Genomic DNA, 18498 nt, shown 5'->3' on the forward strand with positions numbered 1-18498 from the left:
AGGAACCAGACCTGGACCAGAGCAGGACCGAGGAGTCTCTACCAGAACAAAACACTTCCACAGTTTAGAATATCAACAGTTTCTAGAACCTTCTTGAAGAAAACATTTTAATTTCCAAAACAGTTTCGCAAAATGAACCAAAACATTGCAACCACCAAACACCAACATCCAAAAGGAGCCAATCTGAAAAGGAAAAGAACCAATAAAGAACAAATTTAGACCCAGTTAAAGGCAGTCAGGGAAACGTGCCGCCAAGGTTTTCAATCTCAGAATGTCTACTGATACTGCTGTCCACTTTGCAGAAGAGATAAATCCAGAAATGTCATAAAACATTTTCACCAACATGAAGAAAATAAACAGAAGCTGCTCCAGAAACACGAACTCTCACATTCATGTGAACAAATCACTCATCTGGAAAACCTAAAGTAAATCTGGGTTCAGTCGCTGTCGCCGTCAGTGGAGCTGCAGCTGAAGTCGTCCAGACTGACGTTCCAGTAGCTCACCGCTTTCTTCTCCGGGAAGGAGGAGTCTGGAAAGCAGAGCAGGAACCATGAAGCAGCTTCCTCACCTCCACCCACCACTCAGCCTCCCCTCCGTACCGTCTCTACCGCCGTCTTCATCCTCCTCCACGTGCTCCAGGTCGTAGCTCACGAAGATGTTCTGCAGCAACGAGTGATGGTTGGAACAGACTCAACAACCACGGCTTTGAATGAGTGTGATGTGCGACAGGTGGAGGTGGAGCAGTGTGACGTCTGCCAGGTGGAGGTGCAGTGTGGAGCAGCAGCTCGGCGGACTCCACCTTGCTGCTGACGAGCCGGTCCCAGGACTCCTGCTGCTGCTTGACGAGCCTCAGGACCGGTTCTCCGGACTTCATCTCCCAGCTGCAGCGCTCCGCCTGGACCAGCTGCTGGAGCTGCAGGTCGGCTCTGTAGGAGCGGCTGGCCACGCTGCCGCTGTGGGCACACACACACACACACACACGCACGCACACACGCACAATGTGTTTAAACATGAGCACATTGAACTGCTTTTAAATTCCTTTGATTTATAAATCAACATTTCTAAACAGACTGTCACAAACACTGATGGAGTTTGTTGTATATTTTAAATTCCTTTGGTTAAATAAGAAAAAATCAAACTATAAATCACAAACAAATGCTGAATGAAGAAATCTGCTGCCGTTTCACCCTGAATATCTCGCTGCCACTTGGAGTGGTCAGAGCTCGCTGTCCCAGTCAGAGCTAACCGTCTCGGTCAGAGCTCGCCGTCCCGGGCGGAGCGCGCCGTCCCGGTCGTGGGCGGAGCTAACCGTCCCAGTCGGAGCTCGCCGTCCCAGTCGTGGGCGGAGCTAACCGTCCCGGTCGTGGGCGGAGCTCGCCGTCCCGGTCGGTCCTCTCACTGACCTGTACACCACCCTGTCGGCGTGGAAGCAGCAGCTCTGCTCCGTGGGGTTGATGAGCTTCACTCTGATGATCACAGAGTCTGGCGTCTGGTACCAGTGGATCAGAGGGTGGAACCTCAAACAGACAAGAAGAGGACTTCACACATTCAGCGATGGGAAACTGCTGGCTTGAGGGCCGCTTGTGGCCGACAGAGCCTCGGAGTGAGGACAGTGGAGCAGCAAGTTCATTATAAAGCATGTGCAGCAGGTTTCTGCTGAAGCTACTGTACTGATGACAGACTGGAGACACTGATCCCACCTGAATGAACTGATCCCAGTTCAGCTCTCTGGACGTCGTGATGCTGTTCTCCCTCACACTGATCACACTGCCTCCTCACTGAAACCATCAGGTCCATCTGCTCCTCACCTTCTGTCTGAGCCGTCACAGTTGGTTTCAGCAGAGCTGGAAACGTGCACAGTCCTGATCTGGGCAGCATCTGCAGGGACTTCTACACACACACACGCACACACATTAACAGTGTTGAATCATTTGATGAGGCTTGATGGAGACCCCTGACGGATCACAGCATCTGCTCGGTGCAGCAGCTCGTCGGCTTCGGGTGATGCCGAGACAAAGAAGTGCTGGTACCTTCCTTACGGGGCGAGATGTTGACGGTCAGCCAGTCTGAGGTGCAAAATCTGGAGCTGTTCCACTTCCTGTGGAACAAATCAGAGATGTCAATCAGCAACCTCCTCAGTCACCTGATGGACGGCGAGTACTGGAAGAAGAAACAGCTGGCTTTGACTGAGCCTTCACATTTCGGTCAAACAGTTTTTCCCCTCCTCCTCATGGACTGCTAGCTAGCTAACTCGTCAACATTTCCTGCTGTCAAGAAGAAAACATTCAGAATGAAGAAGAGCTCAAATCCATCTGCATCCCCCACCTCTCCGTCCGCTCAGATGACTTCCTGTCAGGGATCCCCAGGGTTTCCTGCCCCCCCTCTGAGGGGCTGGGGGGCTTCGGCTCACACACTGGCAGCGGCTCAGGGGCTGGGGGGGTTTGGACGGGGCCCTCGTCAGGCTGAGCTGGTTCTTCAGGACTCAAAGTTTCAGCTGGACCTTTCTCCTCCGCCGGCCTGCTGACAACAAAAACAAGCTGCTGCCCTCTGACCTCTGACCCATCCTGGGAGACGGGATGCTTTCCTTACTGGGACGAGGGCTCGGCCTCAAGCAGAGCCCTGAGCCGGTCCAGGTGGTCCGGGTTGTTCTCTGCCATACTGGACTTCAGGATCTCAGAACGAACGCTGTACTCGTTGATGCAGGCCTTCAACCCGGGGAGTCTCGAGACCCGGATCTTTGAGGGACGAGACAGGAGAGCTTCAGACGACCACACACAGTGTGAGGGAGGATGTGGGTCAGCGCAGCTCCAGTCACACCATGTGATCAACGAACAGCGTGTTCCCCAGGCGGAGCACCGCTCTGGCCTGATGCTGCAGACCTCGGATCTTCTGGCTGATCTGTATGGTCACCTGCGGGGCCAGAAGGATCCGGTTACCGCTGGACTGAAGCCAGGTCTGAATGAGGAGGGAGCAGGTTCCGGACCTTGGGGCACCAGTCCGTCTCGCCGTCGATGGGTCGGACCCCGCACACCACCATCTCCACGGCCTGGGCGGGCAGAGAGTGGAAGCGCTCCGGCAGCTGCAGGAGCTGGTGGGACCGGACCTCCACCTCCTTCCCCACGTCCAGGAAGCGCACCGGCACGGTGAAGAAGAGGCGGTCGGCCGGCGGTGACAGGCGCAGGACCTTCACCCTGAACACAGCGTCACACAGGCTCTCAGCCTGGATCCGGGGGTTTTCCACTCGTGTGAGCGTGTTGGATGCGCGGATGACGACCTGTGGAAGAGTTTGTCCTCCTGCACGGCGTACAGGCCTCCCTTCAGCAGCTCCGACGCTCCCGGCTTCCTGTCGGCGTAGTAGCACGCCATCTCAGACGACAGCCGCTGGAAATCCTCCTCCGACGCGCCGACGATCCGGCCCAGGAAGACCGAGGCCGTCTTGACGTACAGAGGAAGCACCTGGAAGACGCCGCAGACGCTTCACCCACGCTGTGGCGTTTCAAAGGGAAACCCTGAGAGGGAATGTCTGGTTCTGACCTCGATGAATCCTGGAGCAGGGAGCTGAGGCTGGTCCAGGCCGGGAGCAAGCCTGTGGCGGTCGGGACACACACGGCTGTCTCTGCAGGAGAGGAGGACACAAACCATCTTGTCAAACAGCCTCTAACACCGTTTGAACCCTGAGAGCTCCAGACGCTGCAGGCTTCATCCCACACAGAGCCGACCTGCAGACTCCGAGGCTCTTCAGGTAGCTGCACAGAGGACGCCGCTCCTTCTCGTCTTCCCGCGCCGCCTGGGCGTCCCGAGTCAAGGCCAGCAGCTCGGGGGGCACGGGGGCTCCGCTCCGGACCAAGAACCGCACCAGCCCGGTCACGTGGCGGGCGCTCTTCTCCGTGACCAGCAGCACCGACCGGGTGGCGCCGGCTCGGCTCTCCACCTGAGCCTGAGACAAGACGGACCAGGAGCAAACTCGGGCGGTACCGACACAGCGGTGCTCGTCAGGCGACGCATCCTGGAACAATCTGGCATTTTCAGACATTTTCCACGAAGAAGTGACAAAAAATGTAGCGCGTGGCGGAGTCGCCACAAGACGGACATTACTACTCAAAAACCACAGAACACCAAGACAGTCCCAGAATTCACAGGGTCAGCTTCACCTTCCGAGAAGAAAGAGGCTCATTCACAACGACCACGAAAGACACGAAGCTGTCAGTGATGTGAAAGGAGGAAACACGGCATGAAGAAGTGAAGAGCTGGCGTTACATGACCCGGTTAAATGCTTACAAAAGTCCATTTTTCATTATTGGAGCGTTTCAGTGATAAATCTCTGGCGCTGTCCATGGTGCTGAAACAGCGTCTGGGCCGTTGTGGTGCTTCATTATCAGCAGGTCAATGCTTGATAAATCACCACGGCGCTGTCCATGATGCTGAAATAATTGCAAATTGCGCAGCACAACTAATCCTGATCCACTCTCTTTCCGTTCTGCCCTTCTGTCTGTCTCCCATTATAAAGGCTACTAATTAATCAGCTGTCATTACAGGCTGTCACTGGACAACGTTGGATTTATGCTGTTTTACGTCATTTCTAGCCGTTTACGAAGCAAATTGAGTCTCTTTGTTGATCTGAGTTTATTTCATATGTTGATGGTTCAAAGTGTGAGACTTTCTTTATATTTCTGAAGCTAAAGCTGTTCATTCAGTCAGTTTTTGGCAGCAGCTAAAAGCCAACAGCTAAAACAAGTCAAAGCACGACAAAGGTAGAAAGGAAAAACAGAAAAAGGATAAAACAGCGAACATGGCTAAAGCAATTAAAACACCTAAAAATCACACTGGAAACAAAAAAAAAAAGCACACACAAAAGGTTAAAGATCTTTAAAGAGGAGCTTAAAAGCCCTGGAAATAGAAAAAAAACATTAAAGTAGCTGAAACATCCACAACTGAAGAAGTTCATAAAGAAACAACTTCAACAAGGCAGCATCGGATCCAGTTCCTGTGTGTGAAGTAACTTTGTGAGCCTACTGAAGGCCTGACCTCTGACCTCTAGGCCACCTGACGCGGTGTTCTGGTCTTACTTGTGCGAGGTTGGGGAAGTGCTGGGCCATGCAGAGGATCCTCCTTCCAAACAGTCCAGGAGAGGACGGGAAGCTGTAGTGGAGGACACTCATGGCGTCGCTGATGTCCAGGTGCTTCAGACACTGGTCAGTGGTCACTGCAGGACAGTCGGCCACCCGACCATCAGACACGACAAACGTCCTCCTGGTGCCGTGTGACACACTCCTTACCCAGAATGAGGTGTGTCCCGGGGCCCATGTCCGCCCTCCACTGCGGCAATTCATGTGGACCGTCCTCGTGTGTCTTCAGGCAGAACAGCGATCTGCTCCTCAAAGCCTGAGAGGTCAAACGCCACAAACACCATGAAGCAACACAGAGGCTGGGGTCCCTCACAGGGCCCCGTCCCATCTGTTCAACCAGCATCCAGTGAGGATTCACACCACGCAGCAGCAACCCATCTCCTCAAGACCACAACACCAGACTCCTCTGTCTGCTGGCAGCGCTCAACCTGCTCAGCTCACGTCAAACCAGGGGAATCCACTCATTCACCACCAGTCTGAATCCAGCAATCACACAGGAGCCGAGGAGAGTCTGGAGAACAGCTGGGAGCTTCAGTGTCGACTCCGTTACCTTGAAGACATCCTCAACCTCCTGCTGGGAGCCGCACACAACCAGAGTCTTCTGCCCGGCTTCGGGATTCAGCTCCAACAAGGCCAGCAGGATTGAGAGCTTACAGCTGTCCTGAGTCATGTGGATGAACTGAGGGGGGACAAACATCAGCAGAGGAGGGGATCATCCTTCTGACGCTCCATCTACTGAGCATGTGCAGGAGAACTGCTCACTCCTGCACCCTTCACCTCTAAACGGGGCCTTACTGTTTCACTGCGGTCTCTTTCAGGTGTGGCTAATCACCAAAAACACACGAGAGCTTTCTTTCAGAGTAAAAACAGACACTCCTTCCTGCTGAATAAAATCCCCCACGGCGTGAAAAAACGGGACAGACTGACCTGCTGGACGTTGCCGTAGAGTACGGCTTCCTCGGGCACGCCGATGACGATGCAGGGCTGGGGCATGTGGCGGGCCAGCAGGTCCCGCATGGGGCTGGTCCAGGTTTTGGCCACGGCCACCAGCTGCTGGCTGCCGGAAGGCGTAGCTTTACTGGAGATCACCTTCTGGAAATGCTGCAGGATGCAGGACATCTGACAGCAGGACACAAACCGGAGGCGGAAGCTGAAGCAGAGTGAAGCTGAGGAGTGCACATTGTGTTCTGAAACATTTCAAAAGTTTCAAGACAAAAATATCACAAATGCACTGAACTTTTTTCGGTTTTGTCAACACTTCAGCAATTTTCCCACATTTTCTTTAAAAGCTGTTTTATATTCTTTGTAGGTTTCAACCGTTTCACTCCTCTGAACCTTTTAAAGTCGTTTGTCACACTTACTACTTGCTTTTAGTAGTTTGAATGTTTTGAATCACTTCTGAAGTGTTCCAGCCTCTGGAGCTCTCTGAATTGTAATCCTTTGGAGCTGGCTGCTCAGACTGAGCCGGTGACTCACCTGGTCTGGAGCCACGCTGAAGAGCCGGTCGGCCTCGTCCAGAACCAGGTGGGCTATCCTCATGAACAGGAAGCAGTGGCAGGACAGCAGGCGCACCAGACTGAAGGGAGTGGTCACCACCAGCAGGCCTGGTGGGAAAACCAATACGGTCGGTTTGTCCGCCGAGCGCCGCCGCTCGGCGTCCGGAGTGCCTGCTCTCACAGTTTCTGGGGATCTTGACGGCGTTGGCCTCCTCCTTGGCCAGGCCCAGCAGCACAGCCATGGGGCGCAGGACCGGGCCCACCCTGCTCTGCTGCAGCAGCTCGTACACCGCCTGAACCTTCCTCCAGCCCGGACACAGCAGCACCGCTATGGGCTGAGTCAAACACACAGCGAGTCTGCTTCACTTCATCCTGGAGCAGCAGCTTCGTTTCTACCGGCTCTACAACCCGGCTCTCTCACCCCGGGTCTGACGGAGCAGGTGGTGTACATGGAGCCCAGCAGGATGTGGGTGAGCTGCGGGTACAGGTAGCTGATGGGGCGGTTGGCATTGTGGGAGATGATGAGCGTGTTGATTCCTCGAGTCACGGCCGGCCAGCTGCAGCAATCAGTGGGGGACAAAATGTACTGCTCCTTCTGCAGAATCTGGAGACACAGAGTGAGGCTCCGTCAACAGCTTTCTCATCACTGCTGCTGTCAGGAGCCATCCCAGGAAAATACAAACACAAGGAGAACTCTGTCCTGCTCTGCAGTCCTTTAAAACAATGGGAACGTCCAGCTGTGACGACAGTCATCAAGGGATTGGATCAACTCGTAAACAGAAGATGTTTCTGGTACCCAGCGGAGAGTGTCGGTAACAGGGGCGTCGTCCAGGCTGCTGCAGGGTTCCACTGCGAGGGCCGAGTGCACCACAATCCCCCTCTTCCTCACATCCATGGAAACAGGTGTGGAATTCTAAGAACACAAGAGGAAAGCATGGGGGGGGGGGGGGGGGGGGGGGTGGGGGGGGGGGGGGGGGGGGGGCATCAAGCACAAAACATTCAATATCCTGAGTCAGCCGGTGGCACTTTTCATTCAGTGAAAGAGAACGGGTCCAGGACTGAACCCTGGGGAACACCTGATCCATTGATGATCAGTGTTGTCTGAGAAGTTCAGTGGTGGAGATCAAAAATGCTCCGTCTTCACTGAATGGAAACCATTGAGACGGTTTTCTTCACTTCAAAATCTAGATGCATCCAAAACCCTACAGGTGCAAACCGTGAGTCAGTGTGGTGTGACGGGGCGAGGCGGAACCAGAGGCAGGCCGGCGCCCACTGCAGTCACGAGCTAGTTTTACTGGATGGCAGAACTAAACCAGAACTGATCAGACACGCAGGGGGACGGGCCGGAGCACCCAGACTCACACTGCACTAAGACACACAGAGAGAGAGAGGACCACCTCATCATCTGCAGGCTCTGTGTCAGGTCAGGTCAGGGTCAGAGTTCAGAGGTCCTGGATTCAACCACTCCAGGAATCTGGATCAAACAACAGCAACATTTCACAACCAAGAGAAAAGCAAACTGACAAAAACTCAACAATGAATACTGAACAGAGGTTGAAGCCTCCGAGCAGGCTGGTTAATCAATGTGAAGCTCAGTGTTGATCCATGGATCATCAGTGATGGAACCCGAGGTCACTGGGTCAACATGGACACCTGGACCCAGCCAACCCGAACCCAATCCAACTGGAAGCCTCTAACAACTCAGTGTTTGGGTTGTCAGAAACTGCAACAAAGAAAGTTAAAGATCTAAGAAAGATCTCGTTTTCTGGTTTCTGGTGAAACCGCACTGCGTTCTCCTGCTGATTACTGAAGAACGGTTAGTTAGAAACAAACTGGTATTTTCTGATGAAAGAAGAGTCTCCTCTTTCCTTTGGTCATTCCAGTGAAACTGCAGCTCAATATTCTGTGAGTGAATGACAACGTATCTGAACAGCCTCAGCAGTTGGTCGAGTTCCATTCTGACTGCTTCCCTTTGCTGCTCTGACAGAGTTTCCCAGCTCGTCCAATCTTGTGTTCTCAGTGTCTGATTCTGAGGTCCGGCTGTGCTTATGTGGTGAACAGTTCTTACTCTGCACGTAGCAAGTCCATTTCAGTCCTGCACGGCCTCTCCTCCGACTCTGACTCCATAGCCACACTGCTGGGAAACACACACAAACACACAACACACACACGTTAAGCCTGACACCAGAGACACATCAGCCGCAGAGACCCTGGACTGCTGCCAGGAGAACCAGAGTACCTGCAGGCTTCTCCAACACTCTCCAGCAGACTGACGTCTCTTCCAGTCCACCGCTCGGAGCTGCACAAACCAGGCAGTGAGAAGCAGAGTGATGAAACACCGTGGACAGAGACTCTCCACTGACTCCACCGTGACGCTGAGATGACAGGAAGTGGCTTTGGAAGCGTGCATTTCTCGTTCTGCACACCCATCAGAGACGGCCGCTTCCTCACACCGACGCTCGCTGGCCTCCTCACGCTCACACACCTGCAGGAAACACCTGGAGCTCAATGCTGAGAGGCGACCGGGGGGGTCAGAGTGTGTGTGTGTGTGTGTGTGTGTGTGTGTGTGTGTGTGTGTCTGTGTGTGTGTGATGTGGGAACAGGTGACACCTGGAAGCATGAACTGAGACATCTGAAAAGTACACAGCAGATTAGTCCAAGTCTGGCTGCAGAATGACGGACCAGCGTGAAAACGTTGAGCACCGAGTTCCCAAAACGATTCAGCTGAGTGTGTTGTGAAGACAGAAACAGTGTTTCCGAACAGGAGACTCATGCTCCTTAAAATGTACTCACGCTGGGAGCTTCTTCTGGACGGCTGCTGTCAGACTGAAGAAAGTCCAGGAACCTGTGAAGGGAAGAGCTGGGAGTCTTCACTGGTCCCACCATCACTTCCCTTCTCAATACAGCCAGTCCGATCAACATGGACTGACTTCAATAGACCTCAGAGAGACCAACCACGAGTCCTCCCACCATCCTCATGGGGATCATCTCCTGTTCTTCAGGAAATTCTACTGAAGCCTAATGTTTGGAAACTGACTGCTCTGTTCAATTCATGGCTGCAAAGAAAAACCAGACTGATGGAACAAATGAGAAAATATTCTGTATTTTCAATCAGACTGGAGTTTCTTCCCCTGAGCAGCGACTTGCTTTCCCTCCTCGTGCTCACTTGATTCTTCTCACAATGACCGCAACACCACCGAGGACAGATCTGCTGCAGGAAACTGGAGAGTCACATGCAGATGTGACTGATGTGACAGATGTGACGGTGGAAACTTCCTCTTTGGGTTTCATGTCAGTGAGTTCAAAGAAGAAACAAACATGCCGGACCAAACGTCACACTCCTGAGACGTCGTCAGCGTGTGGCTTGAGGAGGACTGACCTCTGTGATGCTGGAGCAGCTGCAGCGGCGAGGCCGTCTGGACACCATGACCGGTGACACTCTGACCGCTGTGGTCACGTTGCAGGCTGCAGGCTGGAGACAGAGCCGAGGGGCCCATCGTCTCCACTGCTCGAGTCTGAGGGAGGAAGGACGTCGCGCTGAGTAAAGCACTAAGACGCCACAATCATCCAGACTGCAGCAGGAAGCCAACACAGTCACACACACGTCTCAGTCTGACAGGCTGGGGGACAAAGAGGACAATTCACTGCAGTGACAGCACCATGCTGTCTAACAGCAGCACGTCGGGGGTTTAATTCATGGAAACCACCTGGATTATTGGCATCACATTGAAAAAGAGAAAATGAAGACATTCTAGCTCCTCCAGTGGAGTTTGCAGACTCCTGACTTTCCCTCCTCACTTTCCATCCCACTGATCTGAAGTGACAGTCACACAGGACGAGATCTGAAGTGTCTGAAGGGACGGACGAGGACATCTCACCGTGTCTGCCGGGCGGCGCTGGGACCCGTTCGGCAGCCAGTTGGAAGCGGCGGAGGCTCTCTGGGTTAAGGTGCTGAAGCACAGCATGAACTGGAGAACCGCCACAGGTCTGCGATCCCGTCCTGAAGCAAACTTCTTCAAGACCAGGTCGTCGTTCACACAGACCTGAGAGGGAGCGAGGCACACGGAGTTCAGCTGAGGCCCGAGCAGCGAGCGGTTCTCAGAGGGCGGCGCTCACCTTCTCCTGGTTGATGGTCAGGTAGAGCTGGATGGAGGTGCAGTCCGCCTCCGTCTCCACAAACACCGCCTCGGTCTGCGTAGACACTTTTCTCACACACACACACACACACACACACACACACACACACACACACACCAGAGTTAATGTGAGAGGCAGAGCCGTGCGAGCAGAGCAGAGGCTGCTGGGAGCTGCTCACCTTTCAGCAGGTTGAGGAGGTACAGCGTGGCTGAACTGTCCCACCGAGCCGACGGCCTGCACAGGGAGACCACACACACCACACACACACACACCACACACACACACACACACACACACACACACCAACACACCCACACACACACACACACACACACACACACGTCAAGACACACACAAAGGATGAGAGAGGTGGAGCACGGCCCACACACTCACACCAGCCTGGCCTCCTCCTCCTCCAGGACGGTCACTCGCAGGGTGGTGGGTTTGATTCCCGCCAGCTGGAACTTCTTGACGCGGAACGGCGGCTCCGTGAACCGGTCCAGCAGGACTCGGATCCTGTGAGCAGGAGGAGAGCAGGCAGTGGAGGTCAGATTATGCCCCCTGGTGGTCTGCAGAGGGACTGCAGGGGAGTCCGGTCATTTCAACGTTGTCATGGAGTTTGTTATTATGACTAAAATACACACAGATAGAGGGCTGATTGAGAAATGATGGACGGTGCAGAGTTCACAGCTTGGTGGAGGGCGCAGAGGGACCAGCATCCCTGAGCAGAACCTCATTACAGAGTGACCAACAAGATGGGATCAAAAGAAAAAATGATGACTGGAGTGCTGGAACAGGCCAAAGCCATTTTGGAGGTGCTTAATTTCACGTGTCTTAAGTTTTTTTTAGTGACTTTTACATTTTGAATTTACAGATTTTGTTCCATTTATTAATGAGTGTTCTAATAAAGTTCAGTTTGTTACAAGTCATACATCGTTCTATTTAATTCTAACAAATAGAACTAACCTATGGGAAAGAAATGTTTAAACTTTGAAACAAATAATTTAAAAAAATAGACTAAATTAAATATTGCATTCTATATCGCAATCGCAATATTGAGGGGAAATATCGCAATTCAATATTTTCTCCATATCGTTCAGCCCTGGTCTGCGCTACTCCGCCAAGTTTCTCCTGAACTTCTGTTTAAGACCACAGCACCAGGAGGCCCTGGGTCTCCCTCTCAGACCACCGTTTATTCTTAAAATCCATTTTTTGGCTAAATTAAGCTAAATTAAAAGCTGCTCCACCGCCGCTTTCTGATAAAATAATGGTGCCTCCGTCTTTTGCCGGAGGAGGCGTAACCCCGCCCCCTGGACCTGATGTAGTCGATATGGGGCCAGAGCCCTGATCTGGGGCTGATCTGGCCCAGCAGAGAAGTGGTGCCTCGAAAGCCCCGGTTTTTGGGAGCCGAGGCCAAGGCCACGGTTGGTGCAAACACCAGTTCAAAGTTGGGGGCCGGCCCCGATTCGGCCCGGGAGCCAGTTTGGTCGCAAGGGGACTTCAGTGTCCCGGAGAGAAAGCCGGACTCATCCTCACTGGCCGCTCTGTGCTGCTGGATCTCACCGATCTGGAGAGATGATGAGCTGCTCTCCGTGGTCCACAAGGAAACAGGCCACTCTGGGCGCCAGCGAGTCGCTGATCAGGAACTGCACCGCGGCTCGACACCAACGCTTCATTTCCGTCCAGAAGACCACGCACAGCTGAGGGGGGCAGCAACACACACAGGAGACGAAGGACACACACGTGTTTGCATACCAGGATTCTTCAATAGAGGAGGACAACGGCCTTCTGCACTCATGTGAGGATACAAGAAACATCCCCGTTGACAATGTGCCTTTATAGATTAGATGTTGAAGTTCATCTTGATCAGTTCTCATGTTTTCATCAGGATGGATGATAAAATGGTACACCGTCTCACCGACCCTTACTCGGCACACAGTTAGATGGAGCTAAAGTAATCTGATACATTTCAACCACATAAACAAATCAAACCTTTTTAGCGGGATAAAAGAAAAACAGACATTCTGCAGGACACTGCTCCTTAATCTGCTCACAAAACAAATCTGATGCTTTAAATGAACACGCTCCACCAGGAAGTGAACTTCAACCCTTTTCTCAAAGCCTCTCAAAGAGTTTCCAAACAGCTTTCCACATGTCCGCTTGGGAGTTTCAAACAAGTTTTACTGTTTAAAAAAACAAAAACCCAGTCATGACACTACATTTGACTGCCCACTCCCAGAGCTCCGCCCCCTGCAGTCAGAGCCCCGCATCTGCAGTCTGAAATTCCATCAGATTAATAAAAGAATGTCCACAAAAACAGATTCTGCAGAGTGAAGCCTCCTCCAGCTGAGTCCCTGGAAATAAAGCCTGTCTGCTGAACATGTGGGTGATGCTGCCGCCGCTGGCGCACCTGTCCTTCCTTGAAGGACGAGGGCTTCGGCGGGTCCTGCTCCTGGGTCCAGTCGTGGTAGAAGAGGTTCATCTGATCCAGCAGCTGCTCGCACTTCTCCATGGTGTCATCCACTCGGCCCCAGAAGCAGCCTGGACTGTCCACCTGCAGACCCAGGCAGACCTCACACTGCACCTGGCTTCTCTAAACACTGAAGGGCAAATCTCCAGCACTCCACCCAGCAGAAGATCCATCCTCCTTTTCAGAACATTCACAGAGATATTCCCTTTTAAACCATCAAGAGCAAAAATTACTGCAAAAGTTGAGGTGAACATTAATAAAGTATAGAAATGGACTTTAAGGAGAATGAGAGGGGGACAAAAATCTGACGAGTTCAAGAAAGAAGGGTGGGCACATTATAACGAAGAAAGAAACGGAAATAGTATTATATACAAAAATAATAGTGAAAAATAAAGAAATGCTGTGGATTTTACAGTGAGGATTACAATTACAGTTAACTTAGATCTTCAAACAGGGCTAGCTTAACAGCACCTAAATGTGAAAATATAGGAAATACTGAGTTCTGCGACGAGAAATGTTACCTTCAAATGGAGACTTTCTGCATTTTACCAGCGAGACGGCAAACAGCTGTCTGGAATCTGGAAACTGTCAGAATCTTCACAGCGGGACTGGAACACCTGCGGCCGACTGCAGGAGAGACAGACAAGTGCGGGAAATGACACGGCCAGCTTCAAGTTAAAGCTAGCAGCTAGCCACGAGCTAAAGGCTAGCCGCAGAGCTAACAGCTAGCCACAGAGCTAACAGCTAGCCACAGAGCTAACAGCTAGCCAAAGAGCTCACGTCAATGTTCGGTTGGAAACTCCAAAGTTGACCACAGAAGCACAATAACGTGGAAATGGTTTCCTGTAACATTTCAGCTGCTTCTGTGCATTTATTGGTGACTTCAGTGTGAAAAATTAAATACCTGACTGTGCCTCGTTGAGTGACAGCTGGTCCTGATAGGTCACAGGGAAGCTAACGCCGGCTACAAGCTAACGTTGTTCTTGATCATATTTTATATTTTAAAAACTACTGAGGACCGAAACTGCGACAAGTACAAATCAATACAGAAATATAAAGGTGGTCCAATAAATTCATGCAAAATATATTTTTTCACGTAAAACAAAAACCCTAGAAATGTGACACAAAATATGTATTTATTTATTTTTTCATTTTCACTTCGTTTGATTTTATTTATTTGGTGGTAATTTTTCTTATCTTATTACTTTTTAATGCATTACAGAAATGTAAAAAAGAGACACATAAATAAATATGCCTGAAATACGATAGAGGAAGAAAATGCTAGTCAGATGAAAATGAAATATGGAAATGTATGATTTAGGGAAAAGAAAATGTGAAAGTGAAATAATACAGAAATAAATACAGGCATTTAAAATTAATGAGGAACGGAAATAAAAAATTGCCCCAAAATAATAATTAGTAAAAATGTTTAAAAAAAAACTTACATTTTGATTCACATTTTATAGGCTTTTTACATAAAAAACATTCTTTTGTATTATTTATTGGCATATTAATTTATTTACTGAGCCATTTTTATTTCTGTATTTTTAATGGAAGGTTCCGTTTGCCATATAACACAGACACATTGACATTCATTAGTAGACCTTGGCCATGGATAAGTTGACTCATAGATGTATATCAGACAGATAAAATACAGAATAAACATGGTGTACCTCAGGGATCTATCTTCGGCCACTCCTCTCCATCTGATGTAGAAATAATGTTAGAAATTACATCATACACAGTTTTTTTTTATCAATGACAATTATTTTTTTTTATCACCAAAAACTCATAATTGATCTCCAAAAGAAGTGAGATGAAGAAATGGTGTGAGGGTCACACTTGTTTTTTTTAATTTTTAGATACAAATCTTGAAATGTAATCAAGGAAAAAAAGACTGATTAAAAATTAGGATTAGGAATAATGGATTTCATTGTCCTCTAAAACGTGGTTAAATATTGTTTCTAAAGGTGGCTGATGGAGGAGATAAAGATGTCCACATGGTTCTGTCATGACCTTGACTTTTGCCTCAATCTGAGCAGTCATCACTCCTGTTCAGAGTTCTCGGGCTCTTCTGGACGTCAGAAGAACTCAGGAAACAAACTATTTTCACTCATTCTGGGCCTGGAACATCGTCGTTACAGTTGGATAATGAATTGAACTGGAACAAACTCTCTTTTGGTTTGCAACACTCCAGTTCAATAAATAAAAATGATCTATTAGGAATATTGAGTGGTGGCTTTATTAGTCAAGTGTGTATTGTTCATGTTCTGTATGCGCTGTATTTTTGTGACGAGAGAGAGAGAGAGGAAGAGAGAGGAGAGAGAGAGAGAGAGAGAGAGAGAGAGAGAGAGAGAGAGAGAGAGAGAGAGAGAGAGACCACTTCTGATGTCTGTATTTTGAGATGTTGTTCATAATCCTAAATGACCAAATGTTAAAAAAGCTAATCTTGTCTGATGTCCTGATATCTTCTTCATTTGTCGCTTTACACCCTCATGACAGGATTTCTCCTCAGCTAAGAAGAGGAAAACATTTACCGGTGTTAAACTATGGTTCTTCTTTTAATATTCAGACTGGGAGCAATAAAACCACGACTGAAGTTTGACTGGAGAACAGACAGTGCAGCCAGGAGTCACAGACGGGTCAACACAGCCACTCTGATTAAAGTCCATTCCTTTATTTTGCTGCTACAGTTATCTACCTATCTGTACAAAAGTGTTGGAAAACTTATCAGTCCAGTGATCCCACTGTAAACAGAACGCTTCACAAGAAATGTAGAACAGGAGAGTTCCTGTCTCCGGGTGAGGGCCGAGGCCGAGGCCGTCCCGAGAGGAGAGGACCGCGGCGCTTTCACAGCTCGCTCCGTCTGAAGACATGAGGCCGTTCCCCTGTCCGGACCGCCGTGGAGCCCTGCTGACTGGGAGGAGATCACACCCATGGATTCATGCACGGCGTGAAGAAGAAGGAGGCTCAGCCCCAGCTGCTGCTTCTCTGTTCCACTCCTGCGCCAGCCTCCTCGTGTCTCTCCTCTTCTGTTTGGACTTTGTGAGAGAAAGATTCCTGAACTGCCTGTTTTCCTTTAGGCTGCTGTGACTGGAGACGTTTCCCCAGCAGGTTCACCACCACTTGGATTTTGATATATTTTCTGTTGTATTTTCTCAGAACTTTTCAATATTTTTTCTTTTTGATGGATTCAGATGTTTCTACTGTTAAAGCATGATGAGTTCCATCACTCAGTCCCATGGAAGCAGAGACTCGGGGACTCGACCAGAGAAGCGTTCTGTGACTGGAGCAGAGAAAAGATCTGCTTCCAGCTCAGAGAGAACCCTGTTCCGACAGTCCTGTTTGTCTCCACATCCTGCTCTAGAACTACCAGCAACACCGATGAATGAATCTATCATCACTCATCCGCCTGGATCACAACACGGTCCGCACTATTCCAGCGAGCTGTGCGTTAATCTGCGTTAGCTGGCAGCTTTCACAGCGTGTCGTGTTCCCGGTGAACTCAACACGGCGGGACTCATCCCGTTGAAACAGAAACATGTTCAGCTGTTTTCCACTTTCAGATTGATGCAAGTGACAAAAAGACCAAAAACTAAACCCGACAAAAAACAGTCATTTGTGTTCCAAAGCATGCAAAACGTTACAGTCGTTTTCAGATATGATCTGAAACATTCAAACGTGAGAAAGCAGAAGCATCAGTGGTTAATACGTTTTAGATATCTGGCCGTTAGCTGCGTTTGACATTGTGAAAGCAGAAGGTAGAAGCTCTTTGACGGTTTCCACCATCTTCCAGACACTTTGCACAAATAACACACACTCTGAACACGGTGTGAAGACACCAGGCCACTGGGAGGAGCTGAACACACGACGTCTGTGTTTACACTCGCGTCCAGCTTCTCCTGTCTGTAATAGCTGCCTCCTTTTAGCTTCCTCTTTTGTCCTTACTCACAAAAATTGCACTCCCACACACACCGATGGACTCTGAAAGAGCCAAGTTAACACATTCAGTACACACACACACACACACACACACACACCTGAAAAACTCTGTGGTGTGACACACTTTAACATATGAGAGGATTATGAAATATGACCTTCTTAATGAGTTTTTTTTTACTTAAGAGGCTTTTTGACTTTACACTTATTGTCTCCTGCCTTAAAGACGTCTCTACGTGAGTGAAAACATAATGTGGCATTCAGAGAAGATTAACCTGACGATGTTGTGAACAGCAGGGTGAATGTTTGAACATGAATGTTAAAGTGTGTGTCTTCAGTTGTGGATTAAACAGAGTGAGTTCTGATGGGAGTCCTGCTCGAGCTGCTCTGACCTCCATGTCTCCACACACTGCATGCCAGAAGGTGAGAGTGTGTCACACACTCCCGTTTCAGGACGAAAACAAAACACAGACTGGTGCTGCACGGGCTGCGGCGTGTTAGGAGTTTACTTTACAAAACAGAGTGACAGGAGCCTTGCTGTCAGGCCTGATTCCAGCTGCGTCGCGTGGACGTCCTCCTGGAGCCGGGCTGACGAGGACGCAGCTGCGGAATCAGCCGGAAACGACTAAAGTGCAGTTCAACGTGGGTCTGTAGAACGTGACAGTGTTCTGGTCTGTTTACTGCAGTTTATGTACCGAATCACAAGAAAACAAACAACGGAAGAGCAAAGTGCTTCTCAAATAAAATACACTATGTACACAGCAAAAAGGCACTGGCAAAATATATTAAGATCTAGTATAGTGAGCTAGTTAATAAACTTCTTTTGAAAATACATTTTTCTCCTGTCGAGATGTTTTCACACCGAGTCAGGATGCGGACGACCGCGGGAAAACAAGCCGACTCCATCCTGGGAGGAGGGTTTCAGTGACAGATCAGCAGACTGGAGTCACCGAGAGGCTGGAAACTGCTTTTCTTCCTGCTGCGACACATTTTCACTTTTCACTGCCGCCTCCTGCTCAACCCTCAGCACTTCACAGCTTCACAAACAGTAATCACTTCATCTGAAATGGCCAAAAACCTCCATGAACACAAGCTGTTGTCATTCTGGACAGAAAAAGTTGACCTTCTCATCTTGTAAAGCCTCACTGGTCATCATTTTTAATACAGCAGAGAGCAGAAAGCCAACATCACTGTCTGGTTCTGCCAGAGGTGCAAAATAAAACTCATTTCCTTTTTCCACTTTTGACCGTGTGCTGAGTTTTTCTGAAATAGAACATAAATGAACATAAATGCTGTGAAGAAAGTCAGAAAAGTGTCTGAGAGTCTCCAC

The 18498-nt window shown here is 49.8% G+C and overlaps 1 protein-coding gene across 1 annotated transcript; it reads right to left on the bottom strand.

The window, feature by feature from the left end:
• Window positions 1-424: 424 nt before the first annotated feature.
• tdrd12 (tudor domain containing 12) lies at window positions 425-13271 on the bottom strand. Its single transcript, XM_030095759.1, has 27 exons — window positions 13170-13271; window positions 12323-12459; window positions 11153-11275; window positions 10938-10993; window positions 10739-10824; window positions 10501-10665; window positions 9950-10137; window positions 7419-7506; window positions 7044-7226; window positions 6804-6957; window positions 6603-6730; window positions 6044-6245; window positions 5677-5795; window positions 5277-5382; window positions 5067-5203; window positions 3720-3937; window positions 3535-3616; window positions 3275-3456; window positions 2984-3191; window positions 2818-2910; window positions 2590-2735; window positions 2031-2098; window positions 1809-1890; window positions 1404-1517; window positions 800-953; window positions 600-660; window positions 425-529 (listed from the first exon to the last, which is right to left on the bottom strand). The coding sequence occupies exons 1-27, from the start codon at window positions 13269-13271 to the stop codon at window positions 438-440; spliced, it is 3474 nt and encodes a 1157-aa protein (XP_029951619.1). The 3' UTR covers window positions 425-437.
• Window positions 13272-18498: the final 5227 nt, after the last annotated feature.

This window comes from Salarias fasciatus, chromosome 7, assembly GCF_902148845.1.
Source record: "Salarias fasciatus chromosome 7, fSalaFa1.1, whole genome shotgun sequence".
Lineage (NCBI taxonomy): Eukaryota > Metazoa > Chordata > Actinopteri > Blenniiformes > Blenniidae > Salarias > Salarias fasciatus.

What these genes read in the sequence shown, in the direction of transcription:
- tdrd12 (XM_030095759.1), bottom strand. Translation starts at nt 13,271, where the DNA reads ATGGAGAAGTGCGAGCAGCTGCTGGATCAGATGAACCTCTTCTACCAC. An exon ending in TCTCAGGAGTGTGACGTTTG is followed by an intron (nt 7,507 to 9,949) that starts GTCCGGCATGTT and finishes CATGGATGTGAG; the next exon opens with GAAGAGGGGGATTGTGGTGC. An exon ending in GCCGACAGGGTGGTGTACAG is followed by an intron (nt 954 to 1,403) that starts GTCAGTGAGAGG and finishes GTGTGCCCACAG; the next exon opens with CGGCAGCGTGGCCAGCCGCT.